The sequence below is a fragment of the Chionomys nivalis genome, chromosome 8 (genome assembly GCF_950005125.1).
Source record: "Chionomys nivalis chromosome 8, mChiNiv1.1, whole genome shotgun sequence".
Lineage (NCBI taxonomy): Eukaryota > Metazoa > Chordata > Mammalia > Rodentia > Cricetidae > Chionomys > Chionomys nivalis.
The window spans coordinates 74,487,032-74,509,631 of NC_080093.1; the positions used below are offsets into that span (position 1 = coordinate 74,487,032).

General features: G+C 47.5%; 1 protein-coding gene across 2 annotated transcripts in view; it reads right to left on the minus strand.

Moving 5' to 3' along the window:
- Positions 1–22,175, minus strand: part of Prkcb (protein kinase C beta) — a 345,665-nt gene extending 323,490 nt beyond the window's left edge. The window contains exons 1-2 of one of the 2 annotated variants that reach the window (XM_057777292.1): positions 21,511–22,175; positions 20,494–20,525 (exon numbers count right to left, since the gene is read on the minus strand). In XM_057777292.1, coding sequence (XP_057633275.1) covers positions 20,494–20,525; positions 21,511–21,683 — 205 coding nt within the window. In that variant the 5' untranslated portion in view covers positions 21,684–22,175. The remainder of the gene's footprint in view (positions 1–20,493; positions 20,526–21,510) is intronic. The other variant, XM_057777291.1, reaches the window with a different exon arrangement.
- Positions 22,176–22,600: the final 425 nt, after the last annotated feature.

Sequence of the window (22,600 nt, forward strand, 5' to 3'; positions counted from 1 at the left end):
CAGTTTTTACCCTGAAAACAGACTGCAGTCAGCAGTTAAAGCTCCAAATTTAAAAGATAAAAATGAAACTCGAAATAACTAGGCAGAGGAGATAGCTCAGTCGGTAAAGTGTGTAGTACATGGCCATGAGGCCCGAGTTTGATCTCTACATTCACACAAAAGCCAAAAGCCAACCTTGAAGATGCGTATTTGTTAGCTCGGCCCTGAGGAGGCAGATCCTGGGCTCACTGTCCAACTGACTTAGTCTGCGGGAAAAGTCTCAGGTCAAGCTGGGCGGTGGTGGCGCACGCCTTTAATCCCAGCACTCAGGAGACAGAGACTGGTGGATCTCTGTAAACTCGAGGCCAGCCTGGTCTACAGAGCAAGTTTCAGGACAAGTTCCAAAGCTACATAGAAACTCTGTCTTGAAAAACCAAACTAAATAAGTAAAAAGGGAAAAAAGAAAGAGAGAGAGAGACGTGCACACACATGAACACAAACAAATGTTTTTAATGTTCTGGAATGCAGAACAAAAAGACAGATTTCAGGTCCCCAATAGCTGCTGAAGAGTGAGAAGAGAATCCAAAAGTAACACGAAAAGAAAAACATATCAAAGTCTGTGTGCAACTTTACCCAAGAGTCTAGAAAACTCCTAACCCGTGTGTGCGTGAACCCTATGTCCAGTGAACTTCTGAACTGCACATGCATGAGCCCTACCCAAGAGTCCAGCAAACTCTTGACCCATGCTTGCAAGAGTCCAGAAAACTCTTGACCCATACTTGCATGAGTTCAGCAAACTCTTGACCTAGGCAAGCATGAGCCCTACCCAAGAGTCCTGCAAACTCCTGACCAGTGCATGCATGAGTCCAGCAAACTCCTGACCAGTGCATGCATGAGTCCAGCAAACTCTTGACCTAGGCAAGCATGAGCCCTACCCAAGAGTCCTGCAAACTCCTGACCAGTGCATGCATGAGTCCAGCAAACTCCTGACCAGTGCATGCATGAGTCCAGCAAACTCCTGACCAGTGCATGCATGAGTCCAGTGAACTCCTAACCAGTGCATGCATGAGTCCAGCAAACTCCTCTGTACATGCATGAGGCAGTCCTGAAGGTCAGGATAATTCAGCAAAGTTGACATCTGAGCTGATGGTTCAGAGACAAACTACTGTTTAGCCAAGCCAATGGCCTGTTAAAAAATTTTTAAAAAATAAATAAAAAACACTCTTCACAGAAATACAACAAAATCCAGAGTTCCTGACAATGTAATATTCACAATGTCTGATGTGCAATCTACAATTACTCAGCATATGAGAAATGTCTAAGAAGAGATAATTAAACTTCAAGGGTCAGTTAATCAAACAAGAGGCAGGGAGAGGGAAAATACATTGTAGCAACCTTTTGAAATTGCAGGAGAGACATTGCATTCAGCCACAAGTAAGACAAAGCTTATCTTGAAATGACTCAAGCCATAAGATAATTAATAAGCAAAATTTTGAGACAGTTCCTCTCTGCCTTTCCACACTTCTGCTCCCCATGCTACCTTGTCCCTCACAACAGACAGCTGCCACAGTGGGGATGCCTAATGTGCTGCCTAACGTGAGGACGACAGGAGGTTCTTAAAACAAATCCTTGATCCCATGTTCCACTCTTTGCCCCTCTGTGCATCATCTTCTAGCAGTATGGTTCCTGTATCCCTTGCAGGCTTTGAGGGTCCAAGAAAAGAGACATCAGTGAAGCAGGAAAAAAGAGTTGGGAAGATCCTGAATTTTTGAGGACCCCATTAAGCACCTGATTACACCAGTTCTGGAAGGAACTACTTTCTGGTGCTTAAGTGTTAGGTAACAGCCAAGGAATTCTTAAATAAATGAAAATTTTTAAAACGCTAGAATTGAAGAACTGATAACATTTTCTATAAATAGAACACAAGCACAAAAAAAACATAATGAAGATGATAATTATATTCCCACTGGGAGTGTGGAGGTCCCTGATTCTAACTCGAACACTCAAGGGCAGGAGGATTGTAAATTCCAAGCTACTCTGAGCTACATAATAAGTTCTTATCTCAAAAAGACAACTGCAGAGAGGGAGGAGAACAGGGAGGTAGGGAAGAAGAAAAGGAGAAGAGAGAAGAGAAGGAGGAGGAGAGAGGTTGAAAATAAGTCAGCCCCAAATTCCGGCATCCTCTTACCACCCAGAAGAGTTCTTTTTAGTTAAATACTATATACTCTTGTGATATTTAATGTTACACTCCCTTCAAATCCTTGAGCACCTTCAGGAATACGGATGGCTTAGATGGTTTTAAATGTGTCTTGTATGTCAGTTACTTTCATACCTGTATCTCCACAGCCACATACAGAATCAGCACAAGCAAGCCAAGCTATTTGCGCTCACAGTTTCTGAGTGCTTCAGTTCATTGTGGCAGGGAGGAAAAAACGTAACTTGTACGGTAGCTCCCAGGTTGTTGCTTCCTGACTTGCATCCAGGTGCCTCTGGACACAGATGAACTGGGCACACCACAGCTGTCTCGGAGTTAGCACAATCAAGGTGGAAACCAGTGTTCTCCCTCAAGCTTTCCCCTCCCTTTATACCTGCTGAGAACCCTCTTCATCAAGTAACAAGTCAGGCTCCTTCAACTGCCACTGTCTCAGCAGGAGAGCCTCCATATTTGATCCCAACCCCAGCTGCTCTGTATTTCTGTACAGTCAATCCTGTCATCATTCTCAAAGGAGAAGAAAAAGGAAGGCATGGTGGGGAAATCTGCATAACATCGCAGACTCAAATTCAGATTTATATCTCTTTTTTTCCTGCTGGGGGGGGGGCATAGGGGATCCTCAGGCAAGAATTTCTCACCTGGTCTCTCACCCTCTCTCCTTGCCCGCACCTGACTTAAAATTCAGTCCAGCAAGATGACTCAGGAGGTAAAGGTGCTTGCTGCCAAGCCTGATGTTCTGAGTTCAATCCCTGGGTCCCACATCAGAGAAGGAGAAAACAGCCCCCACAAGTTCCCTTCTGACTTCCACATGCCTGTCATGGCACATACATGCACATACACAGAAATAAACAAATAAATAAAAGTGATGTGGTAAATGTAGAGAAAAAAATCTCAGTTTTTAACCTTGAGGAGGGCTGAGCTCACCTTTGAACCTAGAGGTCATTCTGTCATGGTTGCTACTTGCCTTCTCTCTACCCATCAAAATTTCCCCGAGTCAGCTTTCCCCAGGATCATCAGTCACTTCCTTCCACCCAGTATTTCCTCTGCCTTGCTTCTCCCCTTGCCTTGTACACCATTTCTCCCCTCTCTCACACTGTTCCTCTTCCTCAAACCTCAGATGCCAGCTTAGGCTCCATGTCAGCCTCCCCAGAACCCTGAGAAGTGGCCTGTGCCCTTCCCTCCACCCCTGCCCTCCTAGCTATCATGGTGTGCTGTAGACACCTGGCCGATGGGCCTGTCTACCTGTCCGCTTGAGGGCAGAGTGTGCATCCCATGCCTTGCTCCCCGGTACATCACTGGGTGGGTGAGCATGCCAGAGAGATCACCCTGTGCTACAAGTCCTGTGATGCTATAGGCGGATTTGGCGGAAGTTCTTAAACCTCTCGCATGAGATCCACAGCCTGCCATGCTACCTCCCACACCCTGGCCAAAGACTCCTGCTAGCAAAGTAGGCAAGCCTGTGTAGTCTGGAAACAGGGTTGCCTAGGCTGGTCACTGTTCACATACATACAGCCTCGATTAATGACGGTCCAATTTCTGGAGGGTGATTGTTCTACTTTATGTTCATACGAAAGCAATAGTGCAATCACAAAAATCATATTTTGAATTTTGAACTTTAATTTTTTGGGGGGGTCCGGAATATGTAGAAACAATGCTGGGGACACATATTGCACAGTGTACCGTTCGCTGAACTGTACTGTTTCGTAGATTAATAATATTGACTTTCAACTCCAGAGCATTTTCAATTCACACTGCGTTTATTGAGATGTAACGCCTTCATAAGTCAAAAAACATCTTTCCTTCTTAGCTCTGAGGTCTTGGGCAAGCCACTTAACACTCCAGCTGTTTTATAGAAGCAATAATGGGCTTGCCTCCTGGAGCGCTGTGGGCCTCCAATGAGATATGGGAAGTGTCCAGTTCAGCTCAGCTCAACAGGGAAGTATTAGGTTCCACTGGAGGGCCTACTGTGTGTAATCCACTGAAGGGCCTACTGTGTGCAATCCACTGAAGGACCTACTTGTGTAATCTACTGAAGGACCTACTGTGTGTAATCCACTGAAGGAAGGGCCTACTGTATGTAATTCACTGAAGGAAGGGCCTACTGTGTGTAATCCACTGAAGGGCCTACTGTGTGTAATCCACTGAAGGGCCAACTGTGTGCAATCCTTCTTGCAAATGACCTGGGGGCTTGCATAGCCCTCAAGCTCATACCCTCCTAGCCATAAAACTTAGGCATGAAGAACTCAGCAGACTGCAGTCACAGAGATATTGAGAAACTTAAAAACGTTTCTAAACCCCTTACACACACTAAGACTGAAAACTATTTAAGCTATCTCAGGAGGGGTAAATTGTAATGAACATTGTTCCCTCCAGAAAATTTCCACTTCAGGTCAAACGTTGCCTGCCTCAAACGTGACTGCCTCAGCCTGCCTATGCCGGTTCTTCCTCACCTGTCGAGAGCCATCTTATACCCTTTCACTTTGGTGACTGGCAACTCAGACTCTAATTCAAAGAAACTTGAATGCAGTCTGGGCTCCACAGTAATTTAAGAAATCCTCATCTTCTCTAAGCCAATGCCCTTCATCTGTGAATGGGAATACTACTGGCAGGTCTTAGAGGAAAGTGAAAACTCAAAGGGATAAAATTTATGAAATGGTCAGCTCAGCCCATTGAAAGGACTCAAACATTAGGAGCTTCACCATCATTGTCACCATCATCACCGCCATCACCAACACCACCATCATGTCTATGATCATTACCACCATCACCATAACCATCATCACCATCAACACCATCATCACCATCACCAACACCACCATCATGTCTGTGATCATTACCATCATCACCATCAACACCATCATCACCATCACCAACACCACCATCATGTCTGTGATCATTACCATCATCATAACCATCATCACCATCAACACCATCATCACCATCAACACCATCATCACCATCACCAACACCACCATCATGTCTATGATCATTACCATCATCACCATCAACACCATCATCACCATCACCAACACCACCATCATGTCTATGATCATTACCATCATCATAACCATCATCACCATCAACACCATCATCACCATCACCAACACCACCATCATGTCTATGATCATTACCATCATCATAACCATCATCACCATCAACACCATCATTACCATCACCAACACCACCATCATGTCTATGATCATTACCATCATCACCATAACCATCAACACCATCATCACCACCATCACCAACACCACCATCATTTCTATGATCATTACCATCATCATAACTACCAACACCATCATCACAGCCATCACCAACACCACCATCATGTCTATGATCATTGCCACCATCACCATAACCATCATCACCATCAACACCATCATCACCACCATCACCAACACCACCATCATGTCTATGATCATTACCACCATCACTATAACCATCATCACCATCAACACCATATCATCACCACCATCACCAACACCACCATCATTTCTATGATCATTACCATCATCATAACCATCAACACCATCATCACGGTCAGCATCAGCATCATCACCATTATCATTATCACCATCATTGCTGTCATCCTCAGTTCCAGAGTGCTACCTTCCTCTTACACGATCCTGAACCTGAGTCTGTATTTGGATCATAGATATACATAAGCTTGGGAAATCTCTCAAGTCTTTGTGCGGCCATCTTCCCAGCATGTACTAAGAACAGCAGCAGCGGCTGCTGCATGGGCTGTTGTACTGATTAAATGAGTTAATATATGTAAAGTACTTAGAACAGTGCCAGGCACATAGTGAGCACTCAGTAAATGTCAGCTTGAGTCAGCAGCAATAGGAACATTACTTGAAGATGTCCAGGAAATGGAAAATTCCTTTGGCTTATCTGCCCAACAAATTGAGGCACTTCTAGGGACTGCAAATTCTCTCTCTCTCTCTCTCTCTCTCTCTCTCTCTCTCTTCCTCTCTCATTCTTTCCTCTCTTCAGCTTCTCTTCTCTCTCTCTCTCCTCATCAACCCTCCCAACCCTGATTCAGTTTTTTTCTTGGACTTGACTTTTTGCCCCATCTGCAGCACTCTGGCCCCCTATGGCCAAATTAGAGAAAGCCAGAAGGGAAAGGGAATGAGGCCAGCTGTCATTTGGGCTGCCACCTACCCAGGGACAGCAGAGACTATAAACACACACTGAATTCCAGCTCTTGGAAGTCCCGCTGGAGGCATTCCTCTGCAGAGTTCCACCACAGGGATCTGACCCACCTTGATGCTGGCACCACGCCTCCCCACTGCTTCATGCACCCCCACGCACCTCCTCCTCCCCCCTCGGTGAAGGCTTTGCTTATAAAACACTCTTTTCTCAGCCCATATTATCACACATAAGCAGTTCCTTCTCTCTGCAGACTCCGGCCACCTCTTGACACAGCAATCTGACACTTCACCCCAGTGATAGGGCAGGCCGGGCAGTTCTAACAAAACCACTCATTCCATATGTAAAGATGTCATATACTATACTTAACATTCTATTCGGGGAAAAAATAACTTCGTCTGTGGTATGTCAATGCTTAAGGAAAGTAACCAAAATAATCTTGGGACACTATGTTAGAGTGAGACAGAAACTTCTAATTATGAAGAATTCAAAATAATGCTTTTACATCCCTAAAAAAAATAAATAAATTAAGCCTCCACAGTCCATAGGCCAAGTTCCTGAGCCTCCAAGGCTTCTTCTCTATGCTCTTCACAGTGACTCTCAAACCCTGGTGTCTATCCCCATGGTCAGAAACACCATTTACATTTGACCTAGTTCACCCACGCCAGCACATGAAGACACAGAATAAAAGATTCATGAAACCATGCTTTCTCTTCCTGGGGCTTGTACATTCTGGTATTTTCTATTCTAATTTTTCATAGTGTACATGGCTCACTAAATTGATTTCATGGCTCTCCAGTGAGTGATAAACCACAGTTGTAAAAATCAAATGTAGAAGAGGGGCGGGGGAGACAGCTCAGTTGGTAAAATGATTGTTATGCAAGCGTGAGGCCGGAGTTCAAGCTTCTGCGCCCATGTGAAAAAGCTGAGTGTGGTGGTGTGTTCTTGCAATCCCATTGCCAGGGAAACAGAGACGCTGTGGGATGGATCCCTAAGGTTCACTGGCCAACCAGCCCACCCTAATCAGTGAGCTCCAGGCTAGAGAGAAACCCTGTATCAAAAAACCAAGTGGACTGGGACTGATGAGGTTGTCCTCTGGCCTCCACCTATATAGTACCCACAATCTCTGTGATGTGCTTGCTTGCTTGCTTGTTTTAAGACAGAATCCCCACTACCCAGTCAAAACTGGCATCAAACTTTTGATCTTACCTCCTCAGCTTCTCAAGGCCTGAGGTTTTATACATGTGCCCCCACAACTGGTAAATTTATCTTTTGTGCATGCGGTGTATGTATGGTACTGGAGATCAAACACAGGATCGTTTGTATTCTAGGCAAGTAATCTGCCTCTCAGCTGTATTCTCAGTCGCCCCTGCCCAACACACACACACTCTGTTTTAGTTCTGACCAAACATTCTAATTCAGTCATGGAACCATCTTCGTCCTCTGCTACAACGAGGGCACCATCTCCCTTTCCTGCTCCCCCCAGTGCCTTATGAGTGCCAATCTCAAGACTTATCTATCCAGTAAACTACCCTCATGCAATCGTCATCAGTGATACCAGCCAGGGAGTATGGGAGGAGAGCCGAGACGGGTGCCCGTTAGGACATCGTCACAAGGACATTTTGAAACCATCTCTGCCTTTTCCGTGCTAATACATAATGAGTAGTCACATGTTCTCTATGACCCCCGTCTCACCTAACCCAGTGGTATCCTGGAAAAGAAGACTAAGCCATTATCTTCATTTCACAGACAAAAAATCCTAAAGATTAAGTGAAGTACCCAAGGCCCTGCAAGTGATCAGTGAAGAAGCTGAGGTCTGAACCCATGCTCAGTGTATCACGAGACCATATCCACTTCCCTTCAAGGTTCTACAGTCCCACCGGGTATTATGCTAATTCCTTTCTATGTCAATCTCCTTCTTGGATCTCTCCGTCCTCAAGAGCAGAGGCATTGTGCTCCTTTCTCTGACTCTTGCACTCTTGATGCAGTGCCAAGCACTTGGGGGTTATTGACTCTAGAACCCAGTGGTGATGGTGGTAGTGTTCAATGTTCTACCCTTGGCTTCTCCCCTGTATGGACCATCATTCCAAGGAATGAGCAGGAAGCACTTACACTATGGCCTGCTGTAGGCTCAAGTTTCATTTCAGGAAACCAAACCCTAAACTGGAACATGTTTTGGAGACACATTAAAAGCGGTGTGCTAGATTCCAAAGACGTCCCAACTTATTCACAGCTTCCCCCTCCCCCATCAACAGGAAGAATCTATTCTCTCTTCTATTTCTTCCTTTATTTCTAAAGTGAGCTTACACTTCCCTTCTGCTAACAGAAGCCCCACAGCCACTTTGAAGTGCAGCCTCCACTCATGTGTGGGAAATGTGTCCACCACCGTGTGCCTAAGTTGAGACTCCCATATCCCAAACATCCCAGCTGAGGTCCAAGCACATGGGTAAGACCGGTCAGGAACACACAGACCACCCAGCTGAGCCCAACCCAAATTGATGACCCTAGGAAGTAGTGCTCATTTGCAATAATGAATCATTGCTTTGGGAGGCTGGGAGGATGCTTGCATAAAAAGAACAATGAACAATAGGAAAGAACCTACAGGTATTCTTGCCCAACCCTGAGCCAGACCATAGCATTTAGGATGCCCACAAGCAAGAATGCCAGTTGATAAGGACTAGAGAGATAGTTCAGCAGTTAAGAGCATGTAGCACTCTCACAGAAGGACCAGCTCTAACACCAGCTCCAAGTGATCTGACGCCCTCTTCTGGCCTCCATGGACCCCTGCATGCACATGCACTTACACATATACACACAATTAAAAATACAATAAATCTCATTTTTGAGACCCAGTTTATTGAGAGAAACAGAAATTCTAACGAAAACCAGATTGTCGTAGCAACTAAAAACAAGAACACTACTTTCCCTCACTCTTAATAAACAGACTTCAACTTCCCCACAAAGTACACCAGAAAAGGTAAAGGGGCACAGTTTCACATCACGGCTTTCCTGGTCAAGGGAGAGAGAAAACTGAATGTGCAGTCCCAAAGGAAAGAAAAAGGGGGCCATGACTTTGGAGGCTGAGGAGGGGTTGACTGAGTCCACCAAAACCTGGTTCCTTTTATTCCCAGTGACAGAGCTGGTCACTCTGTTCCACCCAGCCTCCCTGTCCCCACTCCCTGCGCCCAGTGTGGCCCTGTGCCTGAGTTCTGAGCCACAGAGAGTAAGCAGAAGTGACAGATGTCCGTCCAGACCAGAATGGTTGTGAAATGAATGTGCTTTCTCACACACACTCTCCCCAACCCACTGGTCCAACGAGAAAGGACTCAGACTCTGGTGCCCTAAATGAAGACTGGCTGGCTGGGGTCACCTGCATCAGGGAGGGGTCTCTGATGTAAATGAGATGCAAATGATCTGTCAATCCTCAGAGACTTTGGGGCTTATCTACTACAGTAGCTTTAAGAGATCCCCACTAATACTTTAACTAATGGAGAGGTTTACATTTTTAAGTTCTAAATATAGTTAGTGAACTCCAGTTTTCCAAGCATTAACAGAACTAAATTATTGGGTGGGAAAATTGTCAGAATGCCCTGGCTTCCTTATTATAGTTTGCAGCCGATAGGCAACATTGAAACAGGAAGCAGATGTCACCCCTAAGAAGACAAACGGCACCATCCTTCAATGGTGATGCCAGAAGGTGCCTGTCTCCCATACAGATGTCACTTCCGTATGCAAAGCTGAAAAGCCCCGGCTAACATTTCTCAGGGCCAGCCTCAAGAGCTTGTGTTTTTTGGTCAAGTGTCATTGGTATGTGCCTGAGGCAGGAGAATTGCAAACTTGAGGTTTGTCTGGGCTAGTAAGACCCTGTCTCCAAAAACTAAAACAAGGACTTTCAGAGAAAATGGCTCATTGGAAGGTGCCTCTCCATGTGATGTGGTAAATGAGGAGTCAGGATCACAAAGGGTCTTCTGTATCCCGAAGACAGATAGGTTGGAAGAGCCCTGAACATTATTCACACAGGAGGAGAGACGACACTGGAAAGCATAGACAGACAAAAGGTGAACCTTGCAAAGGAGTAAGGAGCAGGGTCTTGGGTGCCTCTCCCCAGCAGTGGGGGAGAATCAAAGACTTTGTAGAAAAGGTAAGTCAGATGGCCCTGGTCAAAAGAGACCATCAGTCTCACTCAAAGACAAACCTCCAGCTCTCACGTGCCTCAAACCCAAGCTAGCAGTTTCTCTATGACAGTGACCTCTCTGGTGTGGCAGGTCAGCAACAGAGATGAGACACTCTGTTGTTTTTTTTCCACTCCTTATGTGTGCCTTTGTCAAAGGGGCTGTTATCAGATGCCATATTAAAAGGGATCCTCTTGCTTAAAATTGAGCTATTGGGGAGGGGAGATTGAAAACAAGGAGCAATCAAAAGGCAGAGAATCTGGGTTTAATCTGCCACTGCCTGAGAATGGAGACAGTCAACAGAGATGGCCCTGGAGAGAAGAAAGTCAGGCTTCAGCCTGGGCTATTTAGTGAGACTCTGTCTGGAAAAAACCACAGACAGACAGACACAGGGGGTAGGGTTGGAGGATTGCCAGTACAAAGGTTTTCAACATAGAACTAGCCTTAAATATCATAACTAACCAAGCAAAGTCTTACAGATTTCCACTCCCAGCTCACACATGCTCTTTGCCGAGTATCTTCAGCCCTCAAGAGACCAAAGGAGTTTATTTGAAAGGTAAAAGAACCTACACTGAAAAGGAGAAATCCCAGTACTCAGGAGGTGGAGGCTAAAGGGTTAGGAGTTCAGACACAGCCTTGGTTCCATACATAGTGAGCTGGTGGCTTCTTTGTACTACATGAAATCCTGGCACAAAGCACCAAGAGGAAAAAGAGAAAGAAAAAGTGAAAAAAAATCAGAAATCTGTTTGACATTGAAATGCCATCCATACATTTGTTTACATACATTGCAGATGGGTAACTGCAGGTCTCAAATTAACTTTCTGAGATTTTCCCACCAGCTAAAGCATCCGTAGGCAGGAACGGGGCTCTTGGAAAACCTGACGCTCACTCCAGCTCACATCACCCCTCTCTTCCCTGCTAAGCTGTGCTCTCTCAACTCCATCAGCAGTTGCAGTTGTTTTCACAAAACAGGACGGGATCAGCAAACCCACTGGCCCCATCACCTTCCTGATAGAGGGGACTCATTTCACCACCCCAATAAGACTATAACCCAGAGAGGACAAGGATAGGGCCCATGAAAGAACAGAAATACCTGCCGTGTATGAACTGCTTTCACACCAACCAACAGTACCCAAGGGACATTGGACTTGAGCCCTGGAAACCAGATCCTGTTACTACTTCCCTTTACCCATGAGGAAACAGAAGCCCCAAGAGGCTAAGTCAAGGTTCATAGTATAGAGACCGAGATTTAACCCAAAGCCCCTCACCGTGTCTTTGGGTGTGGATAGATGCACACATACACGCAAGTGTGTGTGTCATATGCACATGGAAGCCAAAGGAGGCAGCCCAGTGTCCTGTTCTATCGCTTTCCACCTTATTCCTTTGTGACAGGGTCTCTCACTGAACCTGGAGCTCGGCTGGCAGCCAGGAAGCCTCAGATATCCCCTGTTTCTTCCCTGTCCAACTCCAAGGTTCCAAGCATTCAAACTCACTTAGTTTCTCATGTGTGCGCAGCAAGCCTTCCTAACCACACACCCACCTTCCCAACCCGGAGCTCAAACCTTCTGTGCCGCCCAAGCACAGACTTGTCACCACTGCACCACGTGTGCTCCATCAGCGTGTGCTGTAGGGTGAGTGACAGCACCCCGGGGGGGGGGGGAGTGGGAGGATTTCTTTCAGAGGAAGACTCATTTCTGTGGTCCTCTGCGCCTAAGGACGCAATGAGGAGAGGCATCCCTATTGTTGGAACCACAAAAATAACCTAGTAACCACCCCCCAAAATAGAACAGTCAACAGTATGGTGGACATGAAGTTCCAAACGTCTCTTCAGGATTCAAAAAAATAGCGGTGGCCCCTGTCTGCTCAGCTGACATGCCCCTACTGCCCATGTCAGCCAGCCATCCGGGCAACCTCCTGCTCGGCAAGCCTGGAATTTCAGGATCTGAGTCATGACTGTGATTGTTTCAAAATGTATCTCACGCTGGTATTAAGCATTTGGCCACTTCAATCCCCCACACACACCACGTTAAGGCAAGGACAGCAAGCACTTCCTAGTTGCCAGGTTGTCTGTATCACGTGACTATGCGACCTTCATCTCCCACTAACTCCGCCCTCACACACCCTTCTTCCTGTTCCCTGCAGGTGCCCTGTTTCCTCTCCTCCACAGCTCCACAAGACTCTCTTCCGTCCCCGCCCCCTTGTCACTCTGGGAACTCCTACTCTTCTGCTAAGACTAATCTCAAATGTCACCTCATCTATGGAATCTTCTCTACCTCTCCCCCAAGGAATAGCAACACCACACAGTGTTTTTACACCCTTTGCAGAGCACTTTTGATTACATATCAGAGCCTATTGGTCACATGATATACGTCCTTCGCAGGAATCGCCTAGGGTAAGAACCAAGTCTTCATTCTCTTCAAAGTTCTTACTGAAAGTTACCAGTGTTCCGTGTGCTTATTCTACACTTCTATTGCAAGACAAATTCCATGAAGGTAGAGACTACGCTTCGTTCTTTACGCTATCTACTTCCAGTGCCAAGACCACCCCTGATACATGGTGGGCTCTCAGCACACAGTTATTAAAGGAATGGGCAGATGGACAGTGGATGTATTGACCTAAGACTGGACAGACAACTGAATGAGTATTTTCTTCTTAGGATTGTGTTTTACCTGCCCCCAGGAAACAGCGATGGAGAGACAGAATCAGGATTTTAAGTGAACCAGACATGGTGGCACGTGCCTGTCTTCCCGTCACTAGGGAGACAGAAAGCTGAGACATCTGGAACACAAGCTTCCTTCCAGTAAGGACACTTTCAGGAAAAACACTGAAGCGCCCCTTGCCTGGTCACAAGGAGGTGCAGCCAGTACTAAATCAAACCCAGGGGCAGAACAGGACTGACTCAACACTGGGCAATAATGGAAAACAAATGAATCATCAAACAAACAAGGTGTTCTGCAGGTACAAACTGAAAAACCCTAGGCCCTCATCAAGAAGGCTCGATTGCTTCTTACTGGGTGCACGGATCTTTGTTAGGCATGGCAGACATGTTAGTACCAAAGCAAAACCTTCTCCCAAATGAAATCAGAAAGCTGGGGAAAGAGTTGACAAAGACTCTATCTCCATATGTGCTTCAAGGTTGTTAGCTGTGAAACGACCTTAAGAAATAACTTCCAGCCGGGCGGTGGTGGCGCACGCCTTTAATCCCAGCACTTGGGAGGCAGAGGCAGGCGGATCTCTGTGAGTTCGAGACTAGCCTGGTCTACAAGAGCTAGTTCCAGGACAGGCTCCAAAACCACAAAGAAACCCTGTCTCGAAAAACCAAAAAAAAAAAAAAAAAAAAAAAGAAAGAAATAACTTCCAAATGAGAAAGAGACTGTAAGGCAGAAGACTGGTACCATACAGCATTCGGGGCAACACAAGCAGTCCCAAGACCCTGAAACTGGATTTCAGCTGACAAACCTCCACGATGCCCTGTTCTTTCTTTTTATTTGTGTTCCCCTCTACCAGCTCCGAGTTGCTCTACCCCCCTGAAATCGTCTGATTTTTCTGCTTTAGAGCAGTTAGTCCGTATCGCAACCCCGAGACAAAAAGGAAGTCAGCTCATTATCTGAGTTACTAGGAGGATCTGGAGATCAGTGGCTGTCACGCTGAGACTCCTCCATCTTGAGGTCTCTTGTCCCAGCACTCTCCTGATAGCCATGGTACAAACAGAAAGCCAGGGGCTCATTCAAGAGTGTCACTGCGATAACGCCTCTTGCATATCTTTGCACATATCACAATGCAGGTTTTTAGCTGTAGATCCTTGGTACCTCAGTATGGAAAGAGAGAATTTGGACTTCTTGATTCTTAGGCTGTAGGACCCCAATCAACTGCACCACAAAATGTTACATAGGTCAGTCTCTCATGAAACAATCTTGAAGCATCTGGGAGATTTTCACCAAAGTGACATTAAATCTTGGTAAAAGTCACTTGTAGTAAATCATATCTCCCCTTCCTACACTACTACATCAGGAACCTTCTCAGTAACATTCATTGTTGGGTTCTGGCCCCTAAAATCATTCAGTACACACAGAACTTAACCACTGAATACTTTTTAAAGGGATGTATGGATGGATAGAAGACTCGATGGTGGAAGTGCCGATGTATACAAATATGCATGGCTATGTGGGGAAGCGGCAATGGATACAGGTGATTAGAAGACAAATTTCTCACAGGATTATCAAGCAGATAGCACACTTCCAAATGTCATATGTAAACACTGCAGATGGTGTGGTCTCTATAAAAAAGATCCAATATTCAGTCTACAGAGTACCACACGACTTCAACTAGAGAGGTTGGATGGATGAAGTCCGTGATTTCATATGACAAGGAATCTGGAAAGTGACAAGGGTTCCAGCATTGGAAGGCATCAGTCCAGGAAGGTGAACTTTCTCGCTGATCCTCCTGCCTACCAAGAACAAACTGATCTGCAGAATCTAAAGACCAGGTGTGAATTTGAAGTGGTACTCAATGATTTGACTCTCTCTGTGACTGAAAAGTTGTGTCATCTCAAATTTATGACAGACAAATCTATTTTTTTGTTTGTTTGTTTTTGTTTTTTGAGACAGGGTTTCTCTTTGTAGCCCTGGCTGTCCTGGAACTCACTCTGTAGACCAGGTTGGCCTCAAACTCACAGAGATCCACCTGCCTCTCCCTCTCAAGTGTTGGGCCACCACCTGGCATAGGAGTCTATTTCTCTGTGCATGTACACATGTGTGGTGGGGCGGGAAACAGACAGAAAGAGAGAGAAGACAAGGCAGAGAAAGGAAACTGACTCCAGCATCAACATGGGTGTGCATCATTTTCTTTTTGAGGTTACTTTTTGTTTACATGGGTGGGGTGGGGCCTGTGCGTGTGAATGCAGGTGCCTACGGGAACTGGAGCCTTCCCCTGGAGCTGCAGCTCCAGCAGCTGTGAGTCATGGGATGTGTGTAATGGGAACCGAACTGAGGTCCTCTGCAGGAGCAGTGCACTTTGTGAACCGATAAGCCACCTCTTCGGCCCTGTATAAATTACCCTCAAGTGTTCAGTGGTCTTCTGGCCAGTCACCAACTCTTAGTTTTTTCATTGGCTTGGACGTCCTATGTATGTGCTTCATCTGCTCTGAGCAGGGCCCAGAGGATCACTAGTGCCGGAAATAATATGCTTGTGAATTAGTTTAGAAGAACCTATATGTCATGCCAACCAGATTTCCATAAGTCATATTTTCCGTATTTACTTGGGAAGGTGTTCCTCTGTACGGTAGTAAAGCTCCAGGCTCCCCTGGAGGGTTCGGCTGCTCGAAATAAATTTTCTGTGGCTTCTCCGACAGATCAGCCCTCTGTTCTCAACCCACAGCTGACCCACTTACCAGATTCTTATTTTGATAGGGACATTGAGCCTGAAATCCTATTTCAGGTGCAAAGAGATCCAAACCATCAAACACAAAATTGCAAAGCCTTTTCCTGCACGAAAACCTGCCAGAGCATTGTCAGAATCAGTTATCACGTGAGTAGAGTTTGGTTCATGAGTCTCTGCGATCTGTTCTGAGGATGATTGTGGGGTGGTGTGCAGCAACCCAGGCCACATCTACCACCTTGTTGATCCTCAGTTTACAGAGAAAGTTCAACCCAAACTGCTCAGTGTAACGATATAAGTACACAGAGAAAGCTGTGTCCAAAATAAAATTAACTTTTAACTAATAGTTTCTTTTATTCTTTTGGTTTTCTAGGTTGGGGATGGAACCCAAGGCCTTGTACATACTAAACAAGCATTCTTCTGCTGAGCCACATCCCAGTCTCAATTCATATTATTGGTGGTGGTTATTGTTTAAGTGCATATTCTGATCTGTATATGATTTATATACGACATTAAACTTGTATTCTATAAAGTTTTGATTAGGGGAAAATAACAGTGGCAGAGTTTATGTAATAGAGTTTGTTTTCTTCCTTCTTTTTTGTAATAATTCAACCAAGAAGCTAAATATGTGTGTTTTCGAATTTGCCCGGGGAAGGGAAAAAGACATTATAATCACCAATTCTAGTTCTTTATAGTCAGAATATTTATGCCATGGGGTTTTTCTAGAGAGTCCAAGGCAAGTTCAGATCTTTCTCATGAAGGAAGCCATGCCCACTGCGTCCAGACACTGAAGTGTAATACTTTCATGTTACCGAAAGCCCTCAGAGAAGCAGACCCATCTGAGCGTGTGAAACAGGCACAGTCATTTCGAGCGTTCCCGAGTCAGCTCAGCCCTACTTTGACACATTTTCCCACCAAATCAAGCAATGGTGATCACCTTTCTTAGAGCTGTTTACATCCACTATGGATACCTCTCTCTACCGCCTTGCTTTGTGCCCCAACCATGCACTGCTGCCGTGGTTTAGCAAGCAAAAGAGCAAGGCTACGGTCTGAGGATGGGCTTCCCAAGGTCACAGAGTGGACAGGTCAGAGATTGGAGCCTGGTTCCGTCTGATTCTGATTCCTATGCTATAAAATTCCGATCTGAACATTTTAACTGGAAAGGACTTTGTAGGAAAAAAAAAAAGTTGAATTCCATCCCATAGTTGGTGTCTTTTGTTTTGTTTTGGGGGTTTGTGCCAATTATGATTTAAGCACAAATGCAGGTTCTGGGTTTCTTTCCAGAACACCTTGGAGAAAGGAAGGCCTGATCTGTGATATTAGAAATGGGCCGCACTTCTAACTCAAAAGGTATGAAATATCACAAAAGGGATCTTCAGCCCCAGTCCTCTGTCACCAGAGGCATTATCAAAGCAAGAGGCGGGAGATGTGGAGAGTTATATGGCAGTTAAAACCTAGAGCTTTGTCTTTTAGCTGTACAAAAGCAAGAAATCTATTCTTAAGAAAGCTTCCTGGGTCTATAAAAAATCCATAATTCACCATGGTTTCTGGATGTTCTGACCTGCACCCGCAATTTCCATGACAGTGCATTGTAGCATGGGGGCAGTGGCGAGGGCTTCTCGGTTTTGGGACCCTCCCACACCCCCCTACTCCTTAGTACTGAGGCTCTGGCCAGTCTCTGCTTTCCTGTTTGAGATGGAAGCACCCCTCCCCCAGCCCTTGGCTGGGAATGTGCTACCTGAGCTAAACACTATTATTCTGTGTTTAGGGTCCCTTTTAACAAGGTGTGGGCACGGCATCAGGTTCTAGCCAACAGACTATATATAACAGTCTCTCCAGGCCACGTTCCTAAGGCTCACTGAGCATGTAATTTTCTCCTTACTTCATCCCTTTCCTGCTTCCTGCTGACTGAAAGGAGGCCCGAAGACAGGAGAATCCAGCATCTTCTTGAACTGTGAGACAACTATTGTTCCCCAGGATGGTAGCACAGAAGGCTGAAGGACCAGGACTCTGGACTGTTGACTTAGGTAAAAGAAAAAACCCTGTGCGATTTCTACTAAAATGTTGGTCCTATTTTAAGTAAATTCACTGTAAGGAAAAGTACCAAGCACAGGGCACTAGAAATAATCAGATAAAAGGAGCTGGCCTATGATTCCAGAATTAGTCCCAAGCAATGCTGTGTATCAGGGATAAACTCCCTCCCCTCCTTCTGGGATGTACCTCATTCTTAAGCAGCTCAGTTCAGGGCTCATCAATCTGCCCCACCCCCTCTTCTTCCTCCTACCCACTTCAACTCAGATGGAATAGACTGTCAAAGCAATAGCAAAGAGGACCAGATGTTCAGAGATGTAAGGGGTGGAAAAATGAAAGAGAAGTGATTTTTTTAAAAAAAAATACCTATCTCCCACCCTTCCTTTTGTCCCCTGGAGCCCAGGGAGTCAGCGCACTGGCACGTGCTCCCACCCGCCCCTGAAAGTCTTATCCCTGAAGTTGGTCAGACTTCTTGAAAACTTTAATTCTGATTTTTTCCCTCATTCTACCCCCCCCCAAAACTTCCTAGGCCTTGGATAAAAGGATCTCCTGTTTCATATGTGCCGTCTCTGGCACATTCCAAAGCTGACTTTCCCAGCCATCAACAACAGCAGAGCAAGGGGCACAGGAGAGCCACAGAAGCAATGCAAAAAAAAAAAAAAAAAAAAAAAAAAAAAAAAAAAAAAAAAAAAACACCCCCGACCACAGCAAGAGACAAAAGCAGAATCCAATTCGTGGATGTGAAAGGCAACCTCATAGAGATTACACAGTTGCAACAGCAAGTGGCCATCAGCATTTTGTTTGAGAAGAGGAGGCAAAGTTCCAGAAGACAATCCCAGCTGTGCTACTGGCCTAACTTGTTGCCACCAGCAGAGACTTGGGACGTCCTTGTGTGTGAGCATAAAACTGAGGCTCCAAGTCTTAGGCAAGGAGGTTGGAAGGGCTTAGAAGGTTCCCGCATCTCTCATTCCGGAGCTCAAATAAGAACCTGAAGCTTAGGGCAGCAGGGAACATACACTCTATAGATCAACATTCCGTGCAAATCAGAGCCACCTCTGCTTGCTGGGATCTTTTTATTTTTGCCTGCAGAGCAACCTTGTCAGGCAAAGCTCATGGCACATAGGCACTAAGATGCATTTCAGGCTGTTCCACACCTATATTCTTCTCCAGATTTAAGGCCAATTTACAGGGTGGTGGATGTCAGTTTGCCCCTGAGCACACATGTAATCCTAGCACTTGGAAGGCTAAAACAGGAGGACAGAACAAGATCCAGATCAAGGCCAGTCTGGACACAAAGTGAGACTAAGGGAGGAGAGTGAAAGGGGGAGGACCAGGGAGACAGAACGGGGTGGGGGGTGGGGGGGAGATAGGAGGAGCAGGGAGAGGAGGGTAGAGGAGGAGAGGAATAAAGACTCTCCTGACTACACTCAACCTTACCTGGCCTAAAGGGGAAAGAGGAAACAAACCAGCAAATTCAAGTGGCTCAGGGTATCAGAAGCAGGCCAGTGTTAGATGGACAGACACAGTGGTAAATGTGTTCCATCTTGCTAAAGGGATGCCCTCAGGTCCAAATGATTGTTCCAGCATGAAAGTATAGACAATGTTCAAGTTGAAGTTGTATGTGTGAGCACATGCATGTGTGCATGCGTGAGAGAGAGAGAGAGATCGATCTTGCAGTTCTAGGATGCTAACACCAAATTCACAGACTACTTATGGTATTCGAAGAGTTAAAAAAGACTACAAGCAAGTCATCTTTGGAGATCCAATTTAAAACCCATCTTTTCCCCTCCCCCATTTCGGATGATGTACTCCAGAGCCTCTCTGGCACAAAGCTCCCATTCTCCTGAGCTACATTGCCCAGCCCACAAGACGTCTTGTAGACAGGGGCCCTAAAGATAGGAGAGGCCACCGGGTCTCCGATATTTGATAGGGTGGCCCTAATTGGAATTATGGTTCTCAAGCCAGATGCAAGGACCCAGGCAACTAGTCTTTTGGAGTTCTTCCTTTGCCTTCTCAGAAGTTAAAAAGGGCAACCTCAGGCAGGATCAAGAGGCACCCTATCTGGAACCACCCCTTTCAGAGCGGGAGGAGGCCCAGGGGAAACCACAGTTGCTTTTTCTAGGGGATGCGCCATCTGCAGAGGAGGCAGCCACCTGCTGAGACCTCTGCAAAGCAGGGGAAAGAGGCTGAACCTCCTGGGAGGCGAGGAAGAGCGATGAGCAGGAAAGGGCTGGGATTAGGAAGAGGTTCCCTCCACTCACAAGAGTCCTTCAAGGCATTTGCTTACTTAAGCAGGGCTGGCAATTCCTGGAGAATGCTCCGAAAGCAGAGGGATGGATGCACTTTTTGACATTTAGGGCCTTCCAGCTCCTCTGGCCTTTCCTGGAAGGTGCATCATTGGCCCAAACACACACCCCTTAAAAGGACCCTTTGGTGGTGAAGGATTCCTAGCCTGGGAGGTCACTCTGACAGGCACAATTACTTCACTCTGCCTAACTCAGCCACGTCTGTGAAGTCTGCTTTATCCTCACTTCCCATCATCAGCATCCACAGAGCCACAGAGCCTACCTTGACACTGGAATCCCTGCTTCCCGAAGCCCCTGTAAAGCACAAGGAGGAATATCAGTCTGTGGGGTCCAGTTACCAGCTAGTTTCATACAGTAGTCCCCTCCCTTCCCACTGTCCTTCTACCCCAGATGCAAGCTTCTTGCTACAGGCCGGTGCCCAAGAATCTTCCGCTTTGGATGAGATTGTGGGGTACATTATGGGGGCTTGGCAGTAACCCCCACCTCACATCTCCCCTGCAGTTCAGACGAGACCGCGACCACCAGGTGGCGGGATGCGAGGGTGCATTTCCGTCCGGGTGGGGGCGGAAGGCGGGCTGGATATCTGCCTAAGGAGGTGCCGGGAGAACCCTCAGGAAAAGAGAAAAGGAGGACGAGAGGGACTCCACCGCGGCGGTGTCCCCTGAGAGACTAGGAGAAAGAAAAGGTCGCCCCAGTCCTCGAGAGGCAGGGGGAATAAAGGGGCCCTGCAGCGACGTGAGGGCGAGAACTGAGAAATAAAAATGGGGGGGCCTCAGGACTCTGGGGGCTCAGTAAGTGATAACCCAGGGAACTACTCTGGGGGACATTGAGAGGGAAAGGATGCTCCACGCCCGGGAAACTAAAGGACACCCTAGGGAACTGCCCCGGAAAGGAGGGGTGAGGGTGAGAGCGCCTCAAGCCCGGAAGAAGGCAGAAAGATCGGGAACCCCAGGCGAGAAAGACACCCGCGGAGCTGCCCTGCCGAGGAGGGACAGCCACCCTGCGCCCTGAGCCAGGTGTCGAAAAGGCGCCTGCGGCGCTGTCCCCGGGCGCTCAGGCGACAGAGTGCAAGAGGGCAGGAAGCTCTTGGCTGGCTAGCCGTCTGGGACCAGAGGAGCCGGCACCTGCGAGACTGGACCATCCCAGAGAAAGGGGCAGAAGGGTCCAGCGGGATGAGAATGGGCACACGGTCCCTCCCCCGGGGGCGGCGAGAGAGGTCCCCACGCGTGTCGCTACCCTCTGGGGCCCCGGGCAGGTGGCCCGCGCGGCGCGCTCTCACCAGATGAAGTCGGTGCAGTGACTGCAGAAGGTGGGCTGCTTGAAGAAGCGGGCGGTGAATTTGTGGTTCTTCACCTCGTGCACGTTCTTCTGCCGGAGGGCGCCTTTGCGGGCGAAGCGCACGGTGCTCTCCTCGCCCTCGCTCGGCGGCGGCCCCGCAGCCGGGTCAGCCATCTTGCGCGCGCGGGGACCGGGGGAGCCCCGAGAGGTGGCGGCCCCGGGGCGGCGGGACTGCGGGGCTGCGGGCCGGGAGAGGCGCGGGACTAGGCGGCCGCTGCTGCCGCCCGGGGACCGCGGGGCCGCGCTGCCCCTTCGCGCCGGCTCTGGCGGCGGCCGCGCGCGCGGAGCTGGGCTGTCACTCGCCCAGCTGCTGCCGCTGGTCCAGCTGTGCTTGGCACCGCTGGCCCCAGCTGCGGGGGAGGGAGGCGGAGCCACAGGGTAACCCCGCCTTTCTCATTTGCATCGGGCCCAGGCCCCGCCCAGAACCGCCAGTCGCTTTACATATTGGCACACCACACACACACACACACACACACACACACACACACACGCCGCAGTCCTCCGGCCCCCCAATCAAGTGTTCTTAGCTGCAGCGCTGCAGCGCTGCAGCGCGGGGACCGCAGACTGAGCTGGACAGACGCGAGCCGCACCCTGGCACCCTATCCTTGTCCCCGAGTGCATTAAGATGAGCACCTCCCGTGTCCCAGCAAGGACCGAATACCGAAGGGCCTGAGGGGCTCGGGGAGATGAGGGTGGAACAGGCTGGACGCAGCCAGTTTCACCCTGGCCTCTGCAGAGATTGGTACCCAACACCCTCCATCCATCCCATTGGTCATTCTTCATGCGTCTCCTAGAGGGATGGGCTTTCACTGTCACTCATCCGAAAAGGCCTGTGGCCACACACACACACACACACACACACACGTTCTGCAGAGGTAAGGGAGGAGCACGCTTTATATTATATATCTAACTCCACCACGAGGAAGACTTGTCTCTGCTTGCTGGAACCCTTAGAAGAGAATTCTCTCCACAAAGGAACTCAGTTTCCCCAGCTGTAAAATGAGGAGGGGAGGTCAATTTAACACATGAGG